This window comes from Nuphar pumila, chromosome 2 (genome assembly GCF_984573655.1).
Source record: "Nuphar pumila chromosome 2, dmNupPumi1.hap1.1, whole genome shotgun sequence".
Classification (NCBI taxonomy): domain Eukaryota; kingdom Viridiplantae; phylum Streptophyta; class Magnoliopsida; order Nymphaeales; family Nymphaeaceae; genus Nuphar; species Nuphar pumila.
Window position 1 is genome coordinate 22,527,948 of NC_143250.1, and position 19,659 is coordinate 22,547,606.

The 19,659-nt window shown below is 41.0% G+C and overlaps 1 protein-coding gene across 5 annotated transcripts in view; it reads left to right on the forward strand.

Annotated features, from left to right (window-relative positions):
* Window positions 1-19,659, forward strand: part of LOC149845018 (signal peptide peptidase-like 4) — a 131,822-nt gene that overhangs the window by 71,485 nt on the left and 40,678 nt on the right. For all 5 annotated transcript variants that reach the window (XR_016430161.1, XM_089995446.1, XM_089995449.1 and 2 more), the window contains 4 exons: window positions 4,331-4,487; window positions 4,757-4,810; window positions 17,730-17,822; window positions 17,905-18,047. Coding sequence is in view for 4 of the 5 variants with exons in the window: in XM_089995446.1 (XP_089851572.1) it covers window positions 4,331-4,487; window positions 4,757-4,810; window positions 17,730-17,822; window positions 17,905-18,047 (447 nt within the window). In the remaining variant the exon portion in view is untranslated. The remainder of the gene's footprint in view (window positions 1-4,330; window positions 4,488-4,756; window positions 4,811-17,729; window positions 17,823-17,904; window positions 18,048-19,659) is intronic.

A 19,659-nucleotide genomic window follows, 5' to 3' on the forward strand; every position in this document is an offset into this window, starting at 1 on the left:
CTGCAAAAGTAACGATCTTAGCAAGCTAATACCAAAAATAGAAGGTCAGGGGCACTGTCGCCGTCCTGATGTAAGGGAAGCAGAGGCAGGGGCATCGTGCCCTTGCACACCTGCTATAAGCGCAAGAAGCAGGGACAGGGGTTGTGAGCCCCTGTCGACCTGCTGTCAGCAAACAACGAGGAGGCAGGGGCCTCACTCCTACCGACAAAGAGCCACAGAGGCGGGGAACTCATGCTCCTTGCCAGCCAGGACAGAAAAGGCGAGGGAGGGAGTAGAGGCTCCCTGCTGAACCTGCCTCAATAAGAAGCAAGACAGGGGGCACAACCCCCTACTGGAAACGAGACAAGCAACAAGATCAAGGCAGAGGGGTGAAACCCCCTACCGAAAAATCAAACAAGGTGCAGGGGGCAACGGTCTCCGCCAACCTTGAAGAAATGCCAGGCACAGTCTAATGACCCTTGCTGTCGAAGAACAGGTGCAGGGGCCATCCGCCCCTGCTGGAAAAGATAAAGGGCAGGGGCCGATGGCCCCTGCTGGAACAACAAAAAGGGCAGGGGGGTTCGGCTCCTGCCGACCTGCCAAGAAATGAGAGGCAGGGGCCAAGGCCCCTGCATACCTATGCTATGCAGGCGACAGGGGGCGTCACCCCTGTCAACAAAGGACAGGCAGGGCTCCAACCCCTGTCGACCTACCAGAAACGACAGGCAGGGGCCCTGCCAATCCAAAAGTTTCAGGCGACAGAGAGAGAGAGAGAGAGAGTGAGGGGCAGGGGCTGGAAACCCCTGCGAGTCAATCAACAACAAGCGGCAGGGGGGCATCACCCCCTGCCAACCAGTCGGACACAGGCGACAGGGGGCGTCGCTCCTGCCAGTCTGCCGACTGAAAAGGAGGAGAGAAGAAGACGAGGGTGCAGGGAGGGGCTCAACCCCCTCCCCTGTCGCAATTGTGAGCAGGGAGGGGCTCGACCCCCTCCCCTGCCGATACACAGAACAGGGAGGGGCTCGGCCCCTCCCCTGCTAAAAGTGGGCATAGGGAGGGGGTTCGACCCCTCCCGTGACCCCACGGGGAGTAAGGAGCAGGGAGGGGGGGCTCGACCCCTCCCCTCCCAAAAGTGGCACAGGGAGGGGGGCTCGGCCCCTCCCTTACAAAACACGTCGCAGGGAGGGGCTCGGCCCCTCCCTCGCTGAAAAGAGTCGCAGGGAGGGGCTTTTCCCCTCCCTTATGATTTAGGGCAGCAGGGAGGCGGCTCGACCACCTCCCCGCGCAACAGAAAGTTGAGGGAGAAAGAGAGGGGATCGGGGGAGAGACGAGAGAGCAAAGAGGGGAAAAGGGCGTACCTGGGGAGGCTGCTGGAGAGGAGCTCACCGGAGGAAGGAAGTCGCCGGAAGGAGGGGGGTCGCCGATGGGGGTGCTCGGCAACGCAGAGGTCGGCAAGGGGGGTCGATCGAGAGAGAGAGAGAGAACAGAAGGGGGGAAGGAGGTTTCGAGAGACCTCCTTCCCTTTGTCGCTGCATGCTTTTATTAGCACGCAGCTTACTAAGCCCGTGACAGATCCGGGTCGGGTCCGACCCGGGCCCAAATATTTTTTTCTTTGAGTTGTTACACGTGCCCACCTTGACCCAAGAATCCCCAATAGGGGGTTTGGGCAATGCTCACCCTGGGTTGGATCAGGGTGGGCAGCCCACCCTGGGACCCGACATGTGTAAAAACACATGCCCCCGACCCCAATTCTCCCTCCCCGCCGTGAGGGCTAAGGCATGTCCATGCCCACTGTTGTGCCCATTGCCTTCTCTTCTTCTTCTTTCCTTTTTTTTAATTAATCATTTTCGATTTTACATGAATGAATTCTTGAGGGTTTTGATTTTAGTTTTTTTTGTTTTCAATTATTATATTGTATGATCTTTGCTAGAACTTAGGGTTTTGATGCGTTTCCTAACAAACAACACATGTTGAACACATCTACGAGGTCAGATTGAGTGGATACCACTTGCACCTATGATTTTCCAACTAGAGTGTACATACTGGACAAGCAAATATTTATCCTATATATATATATATTTCAAAGAAACTAATTTTTGAAACTATCAAGAAATTATTTTCTTTTGATTGTGAGTTATAGACTTGGATATCCATTGATAATCTCAAGCATCTAATCCATGGTTCCATACATGATAGATGGCAACAATGAAAAGTCACAATTTTAATAGCACATACGAAGACGTGTGCATGGGTTTAGTCCCATATTGACGAGAGTAGAAGCTTACCTTTTCTCTACTATAAGAAAAGGTGAAAGAGTGGGTAGCGACAATATAGCCAGCTGATCAGTTGTGCAGTGTTGCAGATTTTTGTTTGCATTGTGCAGTGCAATAGTGAATGCAGCTAAAAATAAAAAGGTTTATGTATTTTTCTTAGTTCTAAATTTTATTTTTAAAAAGTGAGTGAAAACACCTTTGCTACGAGTTTGGTTGCGTCGGATATGGTCCAACTCATGTCCATGATATGTGTATGCATAACTTCATCATGTAATATGTCCAATCGTAAGGCATACTTGAATGGGATTATATCATTGACTTGTACTTGTTGAGCCCAACAGACAGCAGATATGTTCATTAGGAGTTTGTCTACCTCTTAGTTAGCACATTAGTCACAAGCTTGGGATGATATTCTTTGCATCATCTCAAGCTTGAGAGGGAGTGTGCAAGGAATATGTTGTATTATAGTAATCTATAATATAGTCCCATTAGAGACATTGTTGTATTTTTTATTGTCTTGATGTAAGTTGTTACGGTCTATAAGGGTTTCTTTGCAACTATGTCACATGGGTGCGGGTGCGACACGGGTGCGACGCAATTTTAAAAATTTTGGACACAGGTACTCGATTATATATATATATATAATAATAATAATAATAATAATAATAATAATAATATATCCTGTGTGCATATATGTAGATATTGTCCTCTAAAGTTTGGCACCAGCATGAGTGTTTTTATAAACTCTGCAAATTGTACTTTTGCCCTTGCAGAAAGGGGGGTCGGGGGGCTCCTCCCGGCGCGGGTTCAGTTATTCTAGCAACATTTAACACAAAATGAGAGTAGCTTAAGAAAATCCAGTTCAACCAGAATAAGCGGTGACTTAGAAGCCCCAGAATTGATTTTTTTTTTTGTTTTTTACCTTAAAATGGACAATTTTTGGACTCGGTCAACATTGACCAAGTCCAAACAAGGATGGACTCGGCCTCGACTCGTTGACCGAGTCCGACTCGGCGTTGACCGAGTCCGAAGTCGCACCCGTGTCGGGGCGTGTCGACTCGGGTGCGGCGCCTCCCTAGCCGAGTCCGTGTGACATAGCTTTGCAACCCTATGATGGGATGAATGAAGTCTACTCTCATTGCCTCTCTTTTGTTCTCTTGTTGCTTTCATTGTTAAGCACCTCCTTATTCCTAGCAGCAGTTGGCCAAAGTGTGCTGCCCTCCTAAACTCCCACAGCACTAAGTAATCAAAGCCAACCTTTGGAAGAATTTTTTTGGTCTCCCAATATCAATAGATCTTCAGCCTCATTGTGTTGCACACACCTGGCTAACAGGGGTGTATGTGAAGACCCTCGAGATGGACGTTGGATCAAATCCCATTGCTTCAGGATGTTCCGCTAGGCTTTCTCTGGTCAGTCCTTGTAAGCCAAGGAGGTTGGTGGAGTTTGTAGTGGGTCGGGCCCATTTAGTGACTTGTGTCTTAGGATGGTTCCTCAGCATCAAATCCATTGAAGAAAAGCATTAGAGGATCAAAATAATGGAAACTAGCGTATTGAAGACCTATATATATATATATATATATATAGGTCTTCAATACGCTAGTTTCCATTATTTTGATCCTCTAATGCTTTTCTTCGATGGCTTTGGTGGCATCTTCAAGGAAAAATCAACAGAAGAATGAGCAAGAAGATGGAGAGCCAAAGCTCTATGAATCATATTCACCATGGAAGAGAATGCAAGCAGCCAATCCTGTTTACTAGTGTTACATAAAACAATAAAAACTGACTACAATTACCCTGTCTAGAACCCCTTTAAAGATAAAAGGAGACAAAAGACATGCCAACTATGTCCTAAGCACAGTCAAATAGAAATTTTGTTCAATATTTTGACATAAAACCCCTTTTATACATAAAACAATAAAAAATGTCTAAAACTACCCTGTCTAGAATCCCTTTAAAGATAAAAGGAGACAAAAGCCATGCCAACTATGTCCTAAGCACAGCCAATCCTGTTTGCAGTGCCTTTTTCTTTGCATGATAATTTATGTTCTAAGGAACAGTTCTGTTTACATGCTTTCAGGTGGTTCAAGGGTCCTGGAGAATCCTATATAAAAGTACCTTTCTTTGGAGCAGTTTCACACCTTACTTTGGTCATTTCTCCATTCTGCATAACATTTGCTGTAGTTTGGGCAGTATACCGGCACATCTCTTTTGCCTGGGTTGGGCAAGATATACTTGTAAGGATGCTCATTGTTTGCTTACCTTATATTAATTTATGTGCGAGTTTTCCTTGGGGAATTGAAAGATCGACTTCTTATTTCTTTCACTCAAATCACATTTAACCACCATCCACTCTGCCCAGTTGTCTGCTTCAATTAGCACTACAGTGTTGATTCTTCAATCAGCTTTATTACAGAAACCTTCAAAACAGAAGTTCTTCATATGCACACATACATACATGATTTAAACTGTTGATGCTAAATGTGATTTTTGTTTCTTTCCCCAGGGTATTGCATTGATCATTACTGTTCTCCAGATTGTCCGCCTACCAAATCTGAAGGTGATATATACTGATATTTCAACAATAATCTTTCAGATGGGATCTTCTACTCTAATTTAAAGCTCAAAATGTAATTAGTTGTCGTGCATTACATTACTATTTGCTGGATTAACTTTCTGTTTGTAAAATTTCAGGCTTTTAATCCCTTAGTAAGTACTCTATTGAGATGTTAGATTAACCTTGCATGTTTGATCAATATCTTATGAGACATGTTTGGGAGAGTGGTTCCTAATGTATAACTGATGGTTTGCTAAGCTGGTTATGGAGTTGTCAAATTTTAGCAATTTTATGGGATAATGAAAACACAAATCAGTAGTAATAATCAATATTCTTGTACATATCATTATCATTACCACTATTACCAGATTGTCTGCCTACCTAATCTGAAGGTGATCTTCCAACAATAATCTTTCAGATGGAACCCCCTACTCTACTTAAAAGTTCAAAACATAATTAGTTGTCATGCATTGCATTACTATTTGTTGGACTGACTGTAGTATGTTTGTAAAATTTTAGGCTTTGAAATTTGAATCTCTAAGTACTCTATTAAGATGTTAGGTTAACCTTGCATGTGTGATCAATATCTTATAAGACATGTTCTGAGAGAGTGGTAACTGACGTGTAACTGATGGTTGGCTAAGCTGGTTATGGAGCAATTTTATGGGATAGTGAAAACACAAACAATATCAATATTTAGCGTATGTTTGGTTGAGTCTCATGAAATTAATCAGAATCTGAATCTCATTTGGCCCCACTTTCTCACGATAACCAAACAAAGAGAAAATGGGTCCATGAGAAACCAAATCATTTTTTATTCGGTTTTTCACCAGCCCATGAGATTCAGAATCTCACAGGCTGCCGTGTGATTTTGATTCAAAATCACACCCCTTGGTGTTGATTCATGGGGGCTCTGCCAAAAAATGAGCATTGGGGCTTTCAGAGCCCCAATGTCTTCTTCCTCCTTTCCCCATCAATTCAGTGTCAGAACCTGATCGTGAACGCCATGCAACTGTGAGTGGCAGCTGCCACCCTAGCCCTCACCCTGTTAAAAATCTCTTCTTTCTTGCCTTCTTTATTGGATGGGAAACTGACCAAGGCCAAAAGAAGAGGAAACATGGGGTTGGCTTGAAAGGATTTCTCCCAAGTGAAGGGCGTTCTTGTTAAAATATATGGATATCATATGTGTGTATATATATATATATATATATATATATATATATATATATATATGTGTATGTGTGTGTGTGTGTGTGTTTACACATATATATATATATATATTATGTATTTGTAATATATATCTATACAGAGTGAGTTGTAGCTGCGCAACCCTTAGGCGCACTTCTGCCTACGGGACACTATTGAGCGTCCATCACGGGTGTGATGGACACTCAACGTTTTCCCCCCAAAAAATGCTGAAACAGCGTAAAAAATGGCAAAAACTGGTTTTAGCGGTACTTTTCGAAGCGCTGCTAAATTTCTTTTTAAAAAAGGACGGGCACATCCTTTATAGGCTTTAGCGGTGGTTTCAAGCACTGCTAATTCCAAAAAAAGAGAAAAACTCACTTTTCAGCATTTTTTTTCACGTTTTTTGTGCTAGCCGTCCATCACTCCCTGCGATGGACATCCAGCATGATCCCGTAGGTAGCTGCGCAACTACCACTTTTTCTATCTATACATATATATTTCATATATATATATATATATTTATGTATATCTTTTGTAATGCCCACTAGAGACAATTTAATCTTTTGTTTATATGTAAATAGACATGTCTATTAGGGACATTTTTGGGTTTCTTTATTTTTTTATTTCCTCTTTTCTTTTACCTATTTGACCAAGGGCATAATAGTCACACCCTTAGAGTCGTTGGGACCCTCTCCAACGGTCTTAAATATGACCGTTTGGGAGCTCCCCTTGGTCCTCATGAGTTGTATAAATAGGGGTCAAACCCCCCTTCATTCTTAATGCTTTTTCAAGCATTTTTCAATATGTTTTATTACATGAGTGAAATGACAAAAATGGCCCTGTAGAGCATTTACTTTATATATATATATATATATATATATATATATATATATATATATATATATATATATATATATATATATATATATATATATACAATCTTAACACACTGTTGACGACAAACAGCCACTAACGGAACTAATACTAGATGTTTCACAAACAGAAAATACAGTTAATTTCTAACACCCTTTTCAGTTCTGGTAATTAAATTTTCAGGAAGTCTGTGACGGTTTCTAATTACATTTAGGTTCACACATAGTTCAGTTCGATTTAGGATGTTCAAACTGGAATGTTATACAGCAGTTGAATAGTGATTTCTAATCAGACATGACAGAACATTGGGTCAAGGCGACACACACGTGCATTGTTCGAACTCAGCTGAACAGGGAATCAAGATATAGATCATTCCAGATCTAACACAAACCAATCTTGATGAACCACACAAGTCCCGATTGATGCTGCACAGTCCGATGAAATAAATCACTTTACTCCAACAACAGATGGACTGGTCTCCGTCAGCACTCTCAATCGAGAGCGACCAAATCTGGGGGCAGCGTTAAACAGTCACCGGTTGTACTACAGAACAACAAATGAATCTAAATCGTGATTCTGAAAATTGAACCAGACATCCAAAATTCGCCACAACGTATTAAATATTTTACTGTTTATACAACTACGTCCCACAGATTTTTGGATCTAAAATTCAAACAGAAATTTCTAATATTGAACCTCTAAACAGAATCACAAATATCAGATTGTATTGTGCCACCAAATTCAGTTGGAGTAGATTTTCCGAGCACACATGAAATACTAAAATTTAATCAACATAAACCTTTTGTTTCTTAGGATTAGAGCTCACACAAGTGACAATGCAAAAAAAAAAAATTGTCAAGGAATAGGAAAAGAAATGGCTTAGCTCCCATGCCCCGCCACAAGTTTGTCTTCGGCAACGGCGAGTTGTGGTTGTCCCAAAACAAACGACCCAACAATACACAATGTAGCAGCAATGAAACACAACAAGTGGATAGCACCCTTCACGTCCAGCACAAAGACACGTTAATGGAGGGCGTGCCACTCGTCCAGCAAGCAAACATGCACAACAGTTCCAAGGGAAGGACTCTACTCGGTATGACATCCAATCTATGTCACACGGACTCGGCTAAGGAGGTGCCGCACCCGAGTCGACACGCCCCGACACGGGTGCGGACTCGGGTGCGGCTTCGGACTCGGCCCGGACTCGGTCAACGCCGAGTCAGACTCGGTCAACGAGTCCAGGCCGAGTCCGCCCACATTTTGGACTCGGTCAACTTTGACCGAGTCCAAAAATGTCCCTAAAAAATCAATTTTTTATATTTTTTATTTAAAAAAGTATATATAAAAAGAGTCACAGACTGTGACTGTGCACAGTCACAGGCTGTGCAGTGTGCACAGTCACAGACTGTGCACAGTCACAGACTGTGCACAGTCGCACAGTCTGTGACTGTGACTGTGCACAGTCACAGTGCTGTGGACTGTGCCTGTGCACAGTCACACTGTGGCATTTTAAAAATAAAATAAAATTATATATATATATATATATATATATATATATATATATATATATATATATATTTTTGAGTCCCCGTGTCCAAAAATTTTAAAATTGTGCCGCACCCGTGTCGCACCCGCACCCGCACCCGCACCCATGTGACATAGCATCCAATGAATAGCGAGTTGAAGAAGGAGACTCATCCTTCTCTCTCAAATCTCGAACTCACTCCCTCAACCTCACAAGTTCTTTCAACAAAAACTCACGTTTTTCTCTCCATGCTTTTCTCTCTATTTTCTTGTAACGACTCCAACTCATACCCTTTGAAAATGCAGTTTTTTTTTTTAAACCATAAATAGAGGGTGTCAGAAATTCGAAAAATTCTGCGTACGAATCCCTTTAATAAAATAAATAAGCGTAAAGAATACATATAAGATTCTATACAATAATTTAGAGGAATGCAATTATGACAATTACATAATTCAATTAAGTATTCATGCAACAAGGAACATTTATTAAGCATGAAAGATTATATAAGCAATAGCAGAAATCACTATTTGAGCAATACAACTATATGACATGTATTAGGAAACACTAATATGCATTCATCAACATTTAACAATTAAGGGAACAAGTAAAATATGCATGTTCTAATGCATAGCAGGATTATGCATGATTTATGTGCAATGCATGAACACTTTATTATCTTTCATTAAAGTTTTCCTTTCCACGTGCATGTCCTATTAAATACATACAATTTAAGTTTCTCTTTTAAATTACCGCTGTCCGTGGATACACCAAATAAGTACAATTTCTCGATGTCAAGTTAGGTTTTTAGGGTAACTTAGCACACAAGTTGTATTTTATTTACTAGGTTTCAAACTTAACCCTCGACCAAATCACCTTCGGAACATTAGACTTCCACATCTAATGTCGGAACACCAGAGATCCTCCATGCCCACAAGTGTCACTTTCTTGGTATACCAAAATAACAACTATGTCAAATACACCATCCCTAGGTAAAGTGACAGACTTTCCCTAAAACCGTGGCCAGGAGAAAAAACCTCAATATCAGGTTTAGGGGTCAAAGTAAAGCACACAGATTTTTTGTATCCTCATGGTCCCTCAAAACCGAATATCTAAGATTCTCGTTCTTCCGATGGGAAATCCCAAAACGTATATTACATTGTTCTTATTCATTATCTTTTTATTAAAAGCCAATTATTGAGTTTTGCAAATCAACATGCAAAAGCAAAGACAAAAACTCGCATCTACCCCTGCGAGAATCATCGCGGGACTCCCGCTCGTGGAAACACATAGAACAGTGCAATATAGTGCAATCAAAATGAATGTGATTTTTGCGATGCATTTAAAAGTATATTAAAAGGAGCAAACCAAAGCTCGAGACCTACCAAGCCCACGATGATTCATTTCGATCATCGATGCACCATATTAAAAAACCATAATGACGTCATAATTTACATGCTTTCTAAATGCACATTCATATATGCAACTTTCGGCTATGTATATAAAACAAAGATATTTAGAAGCATGTTTACATTCAATTCATGTGATAGTGACAAGTGCACGGTTTCATTTAACGCACGTTTTCAAGTCAATTGCAGGTTCCCATTCATTATGCATGATCATGTCCATTGCATATTTTTATTGTGTACATATTCATGTCAATGCACCTTTTCACTTACTTCATGTATCAATGTCAAATGAGAATTTAACTCACATGTTCATGTTACATGTATGCTATCATGCAGTGCACACTTTAGTCAACTATGTGAATATTCAAGTAATGGCGCACGTGCCTAACTTCCGTGTGTGTATACCTACTTGTCAATGCATATTTTTCATTGAAATAAACATCACATGCACATTTTGATCAAGTGCATATGTAACTATCAATGCACTTTTTTTTTCTATTTGGAATAAACATTAATGCATAATTTTTCTTACGTGTGCATATACCTGTCAATGCATTTACATAACAATACATAAGCTCATCAAGTATATACGTAACTGTCAATACAACCATTCCTTTTCAATATGCATGTTTTCCTTAAGTTTACATATGACTGTCACTACATATTTTCATTAAGTCTGCACTTACCTGTTCATACATGTTATCACTGACCATGCATTTCTTTTAAAACATAAGAATGCTTGTGCAATCCTTTAGATGCTACAACTATAAATTCCACCTATCGTAACCTTTTAATTAAGCATGGTATCTCACTATGTAAACATATGAACCCTTAATACTTTACACGCATACAGTTAATCTATTTTTTTTTGAGTTTCACATCTGAAAAAGAAATCACAACATATAATATATTTCTTTACTCTTTTTTTCTAAAAAAAAAGTTTACACCCAGTTGGCTGGGGTTTCAAACAAGCCCAGCCGACCTTAGTCGGCTGGGTCTGATCTGGTCAGACCCCAGACCGGGCCTGGCAGTGAGCTGCCAGGCCAGGCTAGTTGAGCCAGCCCATCCGATCCTGTCGGCTGGGCCTGACAGCCCAGCCTGGGCCTGACAGCCCAGCCTGGGCCTGTGAATGTACTGTCAGGGCCTGGCTGACAGCCTGGAACCCAGATTTTTTTTTTGAGCCGGCTCGGCTGAACCCCTGCTGCTTAACAGGCCTTGTCAGGCTGGCTGGACTTGGTCCAGCCAAGCCTGGCAGACCTGGCCAGCCGAGTCATGCTTGGCTGGTCTGGTCGGCCAGGCCGTCAGGTCCAAAGCAGAGGGAGAGTCCATTAATGACCCAACTTCCTACTCTCTAAAATTATGTACACACTGTGCATGGTTTTACAAACGAAAACATGTATTAAACAGTGTGAGATTTATACTTGCATGTTTTTACACATTTATTACCCAGATATGCATGTTTGAGTATGATTGCTTTCATGTTTGATTATCAATGAATCCAACCAAAGGCGTGTCCGAAGGAAAACAACATAAATCTGGAATCTATATGTGAATACTTAATCTATCAAGCATGCTTGTTCAGAGATTTCAATGAGCATGCATTTATGTACACGTTTTCTGAAAAAAAATGCATATAACATTATTTCCATGCCTATATACAAGCATAAACGCAGCCCATATCGAAATCCACCATTGGAAATAGATATTTAGCATAGGGGTCCCTCATAGGACCTCATTTCATGAATAAAATTCTGTTATAATAGGTACATAATTTTTTTTTGAAAAAGATAAACGAAAAACAAGAAATCCAGCCATGGAGGACGATCCATGGTTCGCCCTCCATGCGTTTTAAAGAAAACATGCACCTACACGTTTTCCCCATAGATTTTCCAATCAAAATATTACATCGAATCCAACCGGCATTCGATTTCTCACTTAGAATCAAAAGAGGAGACCCGTACCTTTGCTAAACATCGAAAAATAGAGAAGAATGATGGTGGAACAAGGGTTGTTGGAGAAGAAGAACCCTCTTCCTCTTCTTCTTCCTCTTTTCTTCCTTTCTTTTCTCTCTCTCTCTTTTCCCTACCTTGGGAGGTTGCGTCGTTGCGCCTGCGTACGACTGTAGGTGATGTAGGACACGGGCTGCGGGGCAAAAGCGGGACCCATCGTGTGAACTGCAAACAAACAAATGCGATTATTAAAACGCAAAAAGCGTTGACTGCATTGGGGTCAGTGTTGTGAAAAGCGTTGAGGCGTAGCGAGGCGCTCCACCAAAATCTGAGGAGAGGCGTAAAGCATAAGCCTCAAAAAAAAAATTTAACTTAAAAAAACTATAAAAAATATCTAAAATTATAAATAAATAAAAAATGCTTTGTTGATAAAGCAACAACCAATAAGAAATAAAAAATCTCAAATAAATACTGAAAAAATATGAGATTAACATGTAAAAGTAATATTAATGCAACAACTTGATCTATGTAAGTATTTAAGAAATAAAATATGAGCATTCATTCAATAAAAAATTAACATTAACAATGAAATGCATATTAGCATTAACATTTTTAGCAAATCACTAGGATCTGAGGCAAATCCAGTTTTTTCAAAGTGATTTAACATATATAATAAAACAAAATAGCTCCGGATTTCGAATGCACACAAATCAAAATTTTCAGCAAAGCTCTAATCAAACATAGACAATAACTGGTGAAATTTCAGTAAATAAAGTTTTTTTGTATGTGCCTGCATTCTTTGAGTGAAACTGCGTGTCACTACTACAATGTAAAAATAACTTAACAACACCAATGTTTATAAAAAGCATGCAATTACAGTGCATGATTTAAAATCCATCTGACCAACCAGAAGCATGCACAACAAAACGTTAACCATAATACACATGAACCATAACCTCTATATATAATTTCACACGATGCAAGTGCACAACTGGGGGAAAGAAAATTTCCAATGAATCCCATAGGTCTCATGTGAACAATAAAGGAACAGATCTTGATTAATACAAACACTAACGGTCTTTAATATACCGCAAGAACATTCCTTTCTTCACAGAAGAGGCAGTTTCTTGGATAGAAAATTTCTTGAATCGTCTTCCTTTCAAATATCTAACAATTCAGACACGTGCTTTTGATCCTCAAACATGAAAGTTACAACTGTAACAGTTTCAAAAGCATTTGGAATCTAAGATGTGGCAATCATTAATCAAGCCTGGAAATACAAATCAACAGAAGCACTAGCCAGTTGCGCCCGCCAAATCATATGGTGAATGGCAGGATTTGCACATTAGACAATTTTCACCTAGTGGGCAAAAGAAATCTACATACATACGAAACTTTTCGACGCATCAAATTAACACAATCCATGAAAGAAACCCCCCAAGTACAACTAAACCGAGCAGAACCACAGAAAAAACATGCCCATTCAAAAGGAGATTGCGTGAAGATTAGTCAACATCTTATAATCACAGTCCATCAATTAAGATAACACAATTCTTGAATTCACAGCTCACGAAAAACGCAAATTAAAGGATTCTATCTCCATACATATGTAAATCTGTTAGGTTTTTTAATACCCACAAGTCACCCTAAATCTGCTTAGCAAAAAGATGATTGTAGAAAACGACCAAGAAACCCTAAATCCGCTTAGAAAAAAGATGATGGCAGAAAATGACCAAAGGTCGAAAGAACAACTGATGATCCCAATCATAATTTTCAGATCTAACGCTGTAAGTGAGGGAGAACGGAAAAAGGACGAAAACCCTTATTTCTTGAAGGAGGAGATTGGGTTTTCAATCCAAATCTCCACCACGAGAGAGACAGAGAGAATGGTGCGACTGTGAAAGCCGAGAGGGAGACGTACCTAATTCGGCTCCACCACGAGAGATAGAGAGAATGCTACAACTGTGAGAGCCGAGAGGGAGAGATTGCTGTGAGAAAAAAAAAGAAAGAGAGGGGTTCGAAAAAACTAAAATAGTAAAATGTCGGGGGCAGTATGTTTATGCCCTAATTTTTGGTCAAATGAGGGTTTTGACCCTCATTTGACCAAATGCTTTGAGGTGTGTACGCCTCAGACTGAGGCGCGCCTCAAGGCCTATGAGGCGCACGCCTTGAGGGTTTTGCGCTTTACACATGCGCTTCAAGGCAAAAAGCCTCTCGCCTTGAGGCGAGGTGCGCTTTTTGCGCCTTGAGGCGCGTTTTTAATAACACTGATTGGGGTCGACCCAATAAAGTGGAAGAGGGTGGGTCAGGGTGCGACCCCTGACCAAAAAAGGGGATAGGGGTGCAACCCCTGTCCGCGATCCTCGACAGTAGTGCGAGGGGGCACGATGCAACCCTTGACCGCCTGCCTGCTCGGAAGTAGAAAAAAAAGGGGCAGGGGCGCAACCCCTACCTGTCGGCTTGACGGAAAGGAGAGGGGTGAGCCCCTGCCGATCAAATGGATCAGCAGGGGCGAAACCTCTGCCTGAGAGCATACCGTAAGGCAAGAAAACGAATGGTAGGGGGCACGCCCTCTGCCAGAAGAGACAGTCGGCAGGGCAAAAGTCCCTGTCGCAAATAATGACAGTCGGCAAGGGTTTCGTCTTTGCCGAGGAAGACAGCCGGCAAGGGCGGAACCCTTGCCGGAGGTAGTGATAGTCGACAAGGGCTTTGCCCCTGCCAGAAAAGGCAATCGGCAGAAGCAAAGCCCCCGTCGGAAAAACCGTCGTCAGGGGCCTTGCTCCTGCCGGAACACAGTCGGCAGGCGACACTACCCCTGCCGAAAAACAGTCAGCAAGGGCAAAGCCCCTACCGGGAATATAGTGGTCGGCAGGGGCTTTGCCCCTGCTGGGAAAATAGCAGTCAGCAGGGGCCTTGCCCCCTTCCAGAAAGAACACAGTTGGTTGGGGCGAAGCCCCTGCCTATAAAAGCTCAGGCGATAGGGAGAGGGAGGGCACGGCAGGGGCCGCCGGCCTCTTGCCAGCCCTCCAACATCAAGAGAGGGGGAAGGAAAACAGAGAGAAAGAGAAATCAGGAGGAGAAAGAGAAGAAGACAGAGGTAGAGAGAGATCGCGTCTTACTTGCGAGGGCCGACGTCACTGCTCGGAGGCGCAACAGGGAGGGCATCATCGAGGTACGCCGAACGGGAGGGGGATCGGTGGTTTTGTCGATGAATCTCGCGGGGAGGCGAAAGAGGGAAACGAGAGAGAAGACGCAGGCGAGAGGGCCTTTCGAGTGAGAGGCCCCTCACCCCTGCGTCTCGCTTTAAAGGCATGGGGAGGGCGACAGATCATGAAACCTCAAAGGGTTTTCCTTTTCGGCAGAAGCAAGGGGGAAAGCAGCGCGAGGGAGAAGGTTTTAAAATAAAACCCTCGCCCCTGCGTCGAGTGTTATAACCCTAATGGGTTATCGGATCCGGGTCGGGTCCGGATCCGACCCTAGTCCGAAAAGATTTTTTTTCCTCAAAAACTTGGATTTTACATTTCTTCCTTCCATTCTTTTTCAGATTTTTTTCAAAGTTAGCAAAAGACCCCTTTAATTGTTGCTGGAATGGTTTTAAATATAGGAGATGAGCTAACTTGGTTCTCATTGGCCATGTGGGTGGCCACCTCCTTGGAGGCCAATGAGAAGCCAAGGTTTGAATCCCCTTGTCATATTCTCCTCTTGGCTGGCCAATGAGGAGCCATCCAAAAGAGGAGGATGGGCCAAGGTGGGTGGCACCTCCTTTCCAGCCCAATGAGGCTTGAGGAGAGATGACTAACCTATGGTTGGCCACACATGTGTTCACCTGCCTCAAGGCCCAAACAAATGAAGCCTCTTGTCATGTGGGGCTCTATCGAGAAAATGGATATGAATTCAGATCTTAAAAAATAAAAATCTACCTATAGACCCACTACACCTTCTAGTACCACAAAACGGATCCTACCGGGTACTAGAACTATTCAGATCCGTAAGATTCGGCCCCTACCAAAAAAATAAATAATAAATAAAATTATTACAACATTGTTCGAGGTTCTGAAATTTGCAAAATAGGAACCAAATACAAAAATAAATTTTCTGACATATATTATGAAAAATCCTTTAAAAATTACTGTAGATAAAATTATCAAAATACCCTTGGGTCCCGAATTGGCCCAAATGGATAAGAAACGGAATGGGTAACTTTGGTATTGCATTTTAGATTAAAAAATTGGATTTGGATATCGCTCCCACTCCTCGCATGTGGGGCGTGGATCCTGATGCTCCTGCATCACAAAGCTACATATATGTATATATATTTTGTAATGCCCACTAGGGGCAATTCAGTCTTTTTCTCATATGTAAATAGATATGTCCACTAGGGACATTTTTGGGTTTCTTTATTTTTTTATTTCTTTTCTTTTTTCTATTTGACTAAGGGCATAATAGTCACACCCTTAGAGTCGTTGGGACCCTCCCCAATGGCTCTATGGGAGCTCCCCTTGGTCCTCATGAGTTGTATAAATAGGGGTCAAAACCCCCTTCATTCTTAATGCCTTTTCAAGCATTTCTCAATATGTTGTTTCTTATATTTTTAGTTTTGTCTTCTCACTTTATGTGTGTTTGGTGATTGGCCTTTGTGGCCCATTGTATTTTGTCCATTTGTGACATCTTGTTTATGTGTTTGTGCCTTCTTTGTAGTCACTTTGTGACATTGTTCTTGGCACTTGTATTTCATTACAGTTGTGCTTGTGTCTTTTATTTTGGTTTTTCTTTCTTTTTATTTTCCCCTTTTCTCACAAGTTCTGGCAATTAACCAAAATGAATAGGCTAGACAATCGGGTGTTTGTTTGATGATTCAATCGAACACAGGGCCGGGGGAGAAAGAAAGATCATGGTGGTTTTGTTATGTGGTTAACCAAGTGAGTTCAGTTGAGCAATAAGGAGTATCAGCAGCTTCAAGTATGCATGCTGCTTGTCTGATTTATATCCCCAGCAGAGCGGGGTAGTGGAGAGAAGAGACAAAGAGCAAGGCTATTTGGTGGTGTGCATGTGTGAAGCAGGGCTAACCAGCTGAAGAAGCGAGTTGGGCTTCATTGGTCAGACCCAGCAACTCTTGAACCCATTCCGCTCCACACCCAATGCAAACCGGGTCTCGTGTGCAGAGCGGCACTGCCACCTACCAACTGTGAACCTGAGTTAGCATTGTTGCCGATTCTGCATCAGCCACCATTATTCTCATTTGAAAAGTATTCATTTTTTCATGCTAAACAAACATGAGAAACTGAATCACATGAGATTCCAAACCACGTTTGTGATCCTATCATTAGTATAAGTTGGTAGGTGGGATTATATATATATATATATATATATATATATATATATATATATATATATATATATATATATATATATATATATATATGGGTAAATATTGGCTACTAATGAAGGTACAGAACTAATGGGCTTGAAATCATAAGTATAAGTTGTATCGACTCAGTCTAACCACATAAATGTGTTCAGCATGGTTTGTTTGCTACGGATCAAGCCTTGGATCGTGCTTTTCTGATGTGATCTTTTGAGTTATGAAATTTTGGCACATTGTGGGGCGTTGATTTTTGGACCCATTTAACAACTTAATTACTTGTCATAATCACATGATTCAAAACAAATTTCTTACTAAACAAACCATGTAGATCACATCCGTAGCATTTGATCTACAAAAAATCAGTAATTTTTGAAGAAAAAAGTGATTTCTAGTCATTAGTTCCGTACCTTCATTAGTTGCCAATATTTACCCTATATATATGTTATAATGTTTGCTTCATCTTTTGCTGTTTCCAGGCAAACCTTTGACCTCTTTAATATAATGATTATTTTCTGTGTATGCTTATATGACTAGCACATTTTGCATCTAAATAGCCTCTTTTATGCTTCAAAGCATTTTCTTCTTCTTTGAATTTATATTTGAATATGGAAATTAGGTTGCTACGGTGCTTCTTGGTTGTGCCTTTCTGTATGACATCTTCTGGGTATATCTTTCTCCAAGGTGGTTTCATGACAGTGTGATGATTGTGGTAAGCAAAAAATTCTGTTAGATTTGTACTGAAAACTATTGACTGTGTAGTAGAAAATCATATGACAGGTCAGTCGTTGTAGGTAGCTCGAGGTGATAAAAGTGGAGAAGATGGTGTTCCAATGCTATTGAAAATCCCACGCATGTTTGATCCATGGGGTGGTTACAGCATCATTGGTTTTGGTGACATTCTTCTGCCAGGATTATTAATTGGATTTTCATTAAGGTAGAACCTTAGTTTTCATAATTCATGCTTCGTTTTTACTCCTGCACATGTAAAGGAGTACTACCTTTGATGTATGAGATTAGCTTTCGGTGAAGTTTGAAGATTAGAGCAATCCCTTTTGTCGGTCTTTTGATTACTTTGGAATTGTAGCTGATGTTATTTTGAGGTTATTCATACTGAAACAAACTTTATGCAAGCAATAGGGGTGCACAACAAGCCGAGCTAGCTCGAGCTCAGTTTGTTTAAGCTCAACTCGAGTTCGTTCGTGAAAGTAAATGAGCCGAGCTTGAACACAGATCCATGCTCGGTCTACATAAATGAGCCGAGCTTGATCAAGTTGTTGAACTCGATTAAGGTCGTATAAATAGTGTGTATAAAATATGTTTGCTAAACTAAAACAAAAGCCTGCGTTTTTCTATTGGTAGGGTGTTAGACTCCTTCTCAAAAGGTGGCGAGATCGAATCTCCTATTTTTAAAGCTTTTCACATTTTTTACCATAATCTAGTCTATTTTTATGTGTAAAATTATTTTGGATCACAATAAACAAGATAGGCAGCCTGGCCTAACGGTGAGGTTGTTGTCCACTTTCTGGGGAGGTGGAGGATCAGACCTCACCTCAAAATGATAAAAAAAATGAAACCATGGACAAGCTCAGCTCAGCTCAGCTCAGCTCGAGTTTGGAACCGAGCCGAGTCTGGACATGGCTGTTTCAGATTGGCTCCGATTTCGAACCAAGCTTGAACAGAGGCATTTTTGAGCAAGTCGAGTTTGAACAGCTGGGGCTTGGCTCGTGTGCACCCCTAGCAAGCAATATCTATGAAGTTTGATTATTTTGGATTTTTTTTTAGATTATTTGAATTTTCCATTGAAGGACAATCATCATTATATTTGCTTGTTAGATAAAGAAAGAATCATCACTATGACAAGTGTCAGGATAAAAAACTCAACCTATTTAAAATGATTTTATGTTTGTTATTATAGTCTGTTCATGCGATGCTGTTGGCTTTGAAGTACAATGTTCTTCCTATCTCTATAAATTTGTCCCTCTTTGGTTTATCAACTTTCTAGTGGATGTTCATAAGAACATCATATGCCAAATGACAAACATAGAGCAATTCTGTAATCTAGCTATTAGTACAATGTCTTGTAGTGCAACCAAGAGAGGTCGACCATTTAAGTTGTATCTTCTTCTTTCTTTTGAGTTCTCTCCTTTCTTGCTTCTTGTTCTTCTCTAATGGCATCCATCTAGATTCAATATGGTATAGGAACTATATTGGACCTAGAAGAAGAGGTCTAAAAAGGGGATTGTTCAGACTTCATTTTGGTGCTCACAGAAATCAACGTGGAGAAGGGTGCTGATGTCAGCATCTACAGTTCGACTTCGAGATTTTGGGGTGAGAAGGTACTCTTTTGGTAGCTCTTGATTTTAGTAGCCTCTACAATCAAGAACTTTGATCATCGGCCTCATATTGGATTTTTGGGTGAATTTTTAAACTATTTTTCTGTGAGTCGAGTTCTTGGGCCTAATTTGGGTATTTTGAGTGTTTTGATTGATTTAGGGGATATCAGTACCTCTAATCTATTCAGTCTGCATTGTTTTGGGATTGGCTGA